The sequence below is a fragment of the Pyrgilauda ruficollis genome, unplaced genomic scaffold (assembly GCF_017590135.1).
Source record: "Pyrgilauda ruficollis isolate IOZ18807 unplaced genomic scaffold, ASM1759013v1 scaffold797, whole genome shotgun sequence".
Taxonomy (NCBI): Eukaryota; Metazoa; Chordata; class Aves; order Passeriformes; family Passeridae; genus Pyrgilauda; species Pyrgilauda ruficollis.
In genome coordinates this window covers 12221-17562 of record NW_024529899.1, presented here as the reverse complement: position 1 = coordinate 17562, position 5342 = coordinate 12221, and the positions used below count along the sequence as shown (strand labels likewise).

Below are 5342 nucleotides of genomic sequence, written 5' to 3'. Positions count from 1 at the left end.
CCCCCCCCCCCCCCCCCCCCCAAAAAAAGTTCTATTTTTTTCTCTGCCCCCCCCTCCCTTTTTTTTTTTTGGGTTATTTCGGTGTCGTTTCGTTATTTCTCATTTTGGGGGAGCCCCTCGCGCCCCCTCCCCAATTTGGGGTGTCACGTGTCCCCAAACCCCCCAAAAAAATCACCCAGAGCCCCCCCAAAGCACCACCCTCACCCCGTCCCCCATCAGCGAGGCGCCCTGCTCCTTCCAGACCCCCCAAACTCCCCCAGGACCCCCAAAATCCCCGAATTTTCCCCCAAATTCGCTTCAGGGCCGGGCGCTGGCCCCGCCCACTGCCGGCGGCTGGCCCCGCCCCCGCGCGGGTCACGCGGGGCGGTCACGTGGCGCCCAACATGGCGGCGCCCATGGCGGCGGCGAGCGGCGGCTCCGTGACGCGGCGGCTGCTCCGGGGCGTCTCCCGCAGCCTCAGCGGCGCCGGGGCCGCGGCCGAGGAGCCCGAGGCCGCCGTGTGGGTACCGGGAGCGCCCTCCCGGGGCGGCGGCGCCGGAACGGCAGCGAGCCCCGGCGCTGAGCCCGGTGTCGTGTGTCCCCCCCCCTTTCCCCAGGGTTAACGTCGTCTTCGTGGACCGGGACGGGCGGCAGGTGCCGGTGCGCGGCAGAGTCGGTGACAACGTGCTGCACCTGGCGCAGCGGCACGGGCTGGAGCTGGAGGGTCGGGACCGGGGCTGGGACCGGGACCGGGAGCGGGACCGGGAACGGGACCGAGGCTGGGACCGGGAACGGGGCTGGGACCGGGACCGGGAACGGGAACGGGGCTGGGACCGGGAGCGGGACCGAGGCTGGGACCGGGACCAGGAACGGGGCTGGGAACGGGAACGGGGCTGGGACCGGGACCGGGGCTGGGGCTGGGACCGGGAGCGGGACCGAGGCTGGGACCGGGACCAGGAACGGGGCTGGGAACGGGAACGGGGCTGGGACCGGGACCGGGAACGGGACCGGGGCTGGGAACGGGACGGGGATTGGGAACGGGACCGGGGCTGGGAACGGGAACGGGGCTGGGACCAGGAACGGGGCTGGGACCGGGACCGGGAGCGGGACCGGGAACGGGACCGGGGCTGGGAACGGGACCGGGGCTGCTGAGGGGGTCTCGGTGTTCCTGGGCCGTTCCCATGGGGCTGTCCCGGTGTTCCCGGTGCTCCCAGGGCGGTCCCGTGGGGCGTTCCCGGTGTTCCTGGGGCAGTCCCGGGGCGGTTCCAGTGTTCCCAGGGCGGTCCCGGTGCTCCCGGAGCGGTCCCGGTGTTCCCGGGGCGGTCCCGTGGGGCGTTCCCGGCGCTCACGGCGCGGTCCCGGTGCTCCCGGGGCGGTCCCGGTGCTCACGGCGCGGTCCCGGTGCTCCCGGGGCGGTCCCGTGGGGCGTTCCCGGTGCTCCCGGGCCGTTCCCGGTGCTCCCGGGCGTTCCCGGTGCTCACGGCCAGACCCTCCAGGGAGTGGGGACCCCCCCTCAAAAATAAATTCCCCCCCCCATCCAAGGCCACCCTCACTTTTAGGGATGTCCCCAAACTGCCCCCAAGGGGGTGGGGGGTCCAGTCCCAGGGGCTGACAGAGTGACCCCCTCCCCAAAAAAGAATTCCCTTTGTTCTGGATTCGGGATAACGAGCGTTGGCTCATTAATTAATTAATTAATTACTAATTGGGCTCCTTTGGGTGCTGCTTTGGGGGGCTTTGGTGTCGGGACGAGGAGGGGGCTTGGGGCTCGGCCAGGCTGGGGGTCTCGGGGGGTCCAGGACAGCGGGCAGAGACCCCCGGTGGGCTCGGGGTCGTTTATTGGCTGTGGCTCCCCCAGAGCCCCCGGCCCAGCCCAAATCCCTCAAATCGCCCCCAAATCCCCGAGGCACCGGGGCGGGGGGGTCAGTGGGGACCCCCAAACCCCCTCCCCACCCGGCCAGGGCAGTGCCAGCAGGCGGCTTTGGGGGAACCCTCAGTCCTGGATGTTTTACCCCCCAAAATCCCCCCCAATCCCCTGTGGTGGGGCGGGGGGGTCTCTGGGGGTCCCCAAACCCCGCGGGGATGGTCCCGGTCCCGGTCCCGGTCCCGGCTGGGCGATCCGGCTGCCAAACCCTCCCCGTTGTCGTGCCGGTGCCATCGGGCACCTCCGGAGGAATCCCTGGCATCCTCCCAAAAAAAAAAAAAAAAACCCCAAAAAATCCCTCGGGGCCGGCCCCGGGGTTCCGGCCGGCCGTGCCGCTGCCGGTGCCGGTCACGGCGGGCTCAGCTGGATGCCGAACGCCTCTCCGCGGGCCTCGCGGTGCCGGTGCAGGCAGGCGGCCTCGGAGGAGCCCTCGGCGTCGCGCACGTTGTACTCGCCCTTCTTGCACGCCGTGCTCTTCAGGTAAAACCCGCCGGCCGCCGCCAGCCCCAGCGCGGTGACGGCGCCCAGCGCTCCCAGCGCCGCCAGCGCCACCAGCCAGCTCTCTGCGGGGCGGGAGGCGCCGGTGACACCGGGGCCGATGACCCCCGGGGCCACTCACGCTCCCCGGTGCCACTCACACTCCACGCGGACGGTGACCCGGCGGCTGCGCGTCCCCAGCGCGTTGGTGGCGTTGCACAGGTAGGTCCCGGCGCGGGCGCGGGTCACCGGCTCGGGCTCGCCGGTGGCCACGGCGACGCCGTCGCGGCCGCACACCACGGTGGGCGCGGGGTTGCCGGTGGCGCGGCAGGACAGCGCTTCCCGAGCGCCCCGCACCCACGTGCGGTTGCCGGGGCAGCCGCTGGCCGGGATTTCGGGAAGATCTGGGCGGAAAAAAAAGAGATTTGGGGAATGCCGGGAGGGGCGGGCGGGGCCGCGCCGGTGCGACACTCACAGAGCACCTCGAGCCGCGCCTCCGCGTCCTTTGTCACCACGCTGTCGCCCACCGCCAGGCTGGCCCGGCACCGGAATTCTCGGCCGTCGTCGTCGCGCCGGGCCAGCAGCCGGAGCTGCAGCCGGGGCTGCGGGCCCTCGGCCAGGACCCCGCCGTCCGCATCGCGGAGCTGCAGCCGCGCCGCGGGCGGCTCGGTGGCCCCGGCGTGGCACGTCACCGTCACCTCGCTGCCCGCCGCGGCCGGGGCCGGGCTCAGCTCCAGGGCGGGCGCGGGGAATCCTGCGGGAAGGTGCCGCGGATGGATCCGAGGGGATCCGGGGGTGCCGGGGTGCCCCCGCCGCCCCCCGGCGCCTTACGGTAAACGTGGAGCTGCCTCCGCGCCGTCCGCGCCGCCGTGGCCACCGCGGCCGTGCAGCTCAGCTCCCGCGGGCCCGGGCTGCGCGGGGACAGCTCCGTGCTGGCCGTCACCGTGTCCCCGGCCACCGCCACGCTGACGTTCAGCGGCTCGCGGCCCAGCGCGGCGGTGACACGGATGTCCCCGGCCGGGAAGGCGCCGGCGATGCGGCAGCTGGCGGCGGCCGCGGTGCCGGCCTCGAGGATGGCGGGAGCCTGGAGCTGCGGGGGCTCCGGGAGAGCTGCGGGGACACCGCGGGTACACGGGCTCACCGGGACTGGGACGCGGCCCCAGAGCAGGGACAGAGCCCCGGTGACCGGGAGGGCGACAGCGAGGTCACCGCGGACTGGGAGAAGGACACAACGCCGCCGCTCACCGAACACCGAGAGCGTGACGGGGACAGCGGCGCGGGCGAACAGGGGCCCGTGCGGCCGCAGGGACAGCTCGGCGTGGCAGGTGACGTCCTGGCCGTGGTCGCCGCGGGTGGCGGTCAGCAGGTGGCTCACGGCCACGCTGGCGCTGCCCTCGGCGTCGCCGAAGCTCTCGGTGCGCAGCGTCTCGGCGCCGCGCCGCAGGGTCACCGTCAGGTTCCGCAGCGGTGCCACCTCCAGCACGTGGCACGTCAGGTTCCGGCTGTCCCCCACCGCCACCGGCGGCACCGGCTCCAGCTCCACCCGCTCCGGCAGCTCTGGGGACGAGGCCGTGCCACCGCGGTGTCCCCGTGGTGTCCCCTCAGTGTCCCCACGGCGTCACCCTCGGTGTCCCCTCGGTGTCCCCACGGCATCACCCTCGGTGTCCCCACAGTGCCACCACGGCATCACCCTCGGTGTCCCCTCAGTGTCCCCTCATTGTCCCCACGGCATCACCCTCGGTGTCCGCACAGTGTCCCCTCAGTGTCCCCACGGCATCACCCTCGGTGTCCCCACGGCGTCACCCTCAATGTCCCCTCAGTGTCCCCACGGCGTTACCCTTGGTGTCCCCTCAGTGCCACCACGGTGTCACCCTCGGTGTCCCCACGGCATTCGCCCTCAGTGTCCCCTCATTGTCCCCACGGCATCACCCTTGGTGTCCCCTCGGTGTCCCCACGGCATCACCCTCGGTGTCCCCACGGCGTCACCCTCAGTGTCCCCTCAGTGTCCCCACGGCGTTACCCTTGGTGTCCCCTCAGTGCCACCACGGTGTCACCCTCGGTGTCCCCACGGCGTCACCTTTGGTGTCCCCTCATTGTCCCCACGGCATCACCCTCGGTGTCCCCTCGGTGTCCGCACGGCATCACCCTCGGTGTCCCCTCGGTGTCCCCACGGCATTCGCCCTCAGTGTCCCCTCATTGTCCCCACGGCATCACCCTCGGTGTCCCCTCAGTGTCCCCACGGCGTCACCCTCGGTGTCCCCCCGCCGTCCCCGGCACTCACGGTACACGAGCACGCCGGCGCTGGCGTTGGCCTCGGTGTCGCCGCAGCGGCCGGAGCAGGTGACGGGCCCGGGGTTCCAGCGGGACACGTTCTGGAGCCGGAAGCTTTGCCAGCGGAGCCCCCCGGCCCCGGGGGTCGCGGCCAGGGGGGTCTCGAGCCCCAGCGTGGCGTTGTCCCCCGGGCAGGCGCTGCGGCTGCAGTTGACGGTCACCGAGCCCCCGAAGGCCACCACGGCCACCCGCGGCCAGGCCACCACCGTGAAGGTGCCCCGGGCGACCCCTGCGAGACCCCCACCACGGGCAGTCCCCCCAGTTCCGGCTGGGGGGGCCCCGGTAACCTGGACGGAGACCCCCCCCCCCACTGCCGAGGTCCTGGGGTGTCCCCGTGTGTCCCCAGCCCCCCCAGTCCTAAAGGTCACTCTGATTTTCCTGGGGGTCCCCGTGTGCCCCTCCCAACACCAAAGGGCCTCTGGTGTTTTGGGGGGGGTCTTTGGGGGTCCCTCCTTCCCAATCCTGGTGGTCCCCAGGGTCGTGTGCCCCCCCCCAAATAAAATAAGAGTCGCTGCTGATTTTGGGCTCCCCCCCCTGTTAATGGTCGCTGTTTTTTGGGATCCCCAGAGACGCCCCCTCCCCATTCTGGAGGGTCCCCCCGCCCCCCCAAAAAAACCCTCGAGCCTCCCCCCCC

General features: G+C 72.3%; 2 protein-coding genes across 2 annotated transcripts; one reads left to right on the top strand and one right to left on the bottom strand.

Annotated features, from left to right (window-relative positions):
- Positions 1 to 341: 341 nt before the first annotated feature.
- On the top strand, positions 342 to 1538 carry LOC121364117 (ferredoxin-2, mitochondrial-like). Its single transcript, XM_041487112.1, has 3 exons — positions 342 to 499; positions 597 to 829; positions 1522 to 1538. Exons 1-3 carry the CDS (start codon positions 384 to 386, stop codon positions 1536 to 1538), a joined length of 366 nt encoding a protein of 121 aa, XP_041343046.1. The 5' UTR covers positions 342 to 383.
- Positions 1539 to 2248: 710 nt separating this feature from the next.
- On the bottom strand, positions 2249 to 5292 carry LOC121364116 (intercellular adhesion molecule 1-like). Its single transcript, XM_041487110.1, has 5 exons — positions 4659 to 5292; positions 3209 to 3934; positions 2853 to 3131; positions 2520 to 2781; positions 2249 to 2459 (listed from the first exon to the last, which is right to left on the bottom strand). Exons 1-5 carry the CDS (start codon positions 5290 to 5292, stop codon positions 2249 to 2251), a joined length of 2112 nt encoding a protein of 703 aa, XP_041343044.1.
- Positions 5293 to 5342: the final 50 nt, after the last annotated feature.

What these genes read in the sequence shown, in the direction of transcription:
- LOC121364117 (XM_041487112.1), top strand. Translation starts at nt 384, where the DNA reads ATGGCGGCGCCCATGGCGGCGGCGAGCGGCGGCTCCGTGACGCGGCGG. An exon ending in GAGGAGCCCGAGGCCGCCGT is followed by an intron (nt 500 to 596) that starts GTGGGTACCGGG and finishes CCCTTTCCCCAG; the next exon opens with GGTTAACGTCGTCTTCGTGG.
- LOC121364116 (XM_041487110.1), bottom strand. Translation starts at nt 5,292, where the DNA reads ATGGGGAGGGGGCGTCTCTGGGGATCCCAAAAAACAGCGACCATTAAC. An exon ending in CGCCGGCGTGCTCGTGTACC is followed by an intron (nt 3,935 to 4,658) that starts GTGAGTGCCGGG and finishes CCTCGTCCCCAG; the next exon opens with AGCTGCCGGAGCGGGTGGAG. An exon ending in TGTGAGTGGCACCGGGGAGC is followed by an intron (nt 2,460 to 2,519) that starts GTGAGTGGCCCC and finishes CCCCGCAGAGAG; the next exon opens with CTGGCTGGTGGCGCTGGCGG.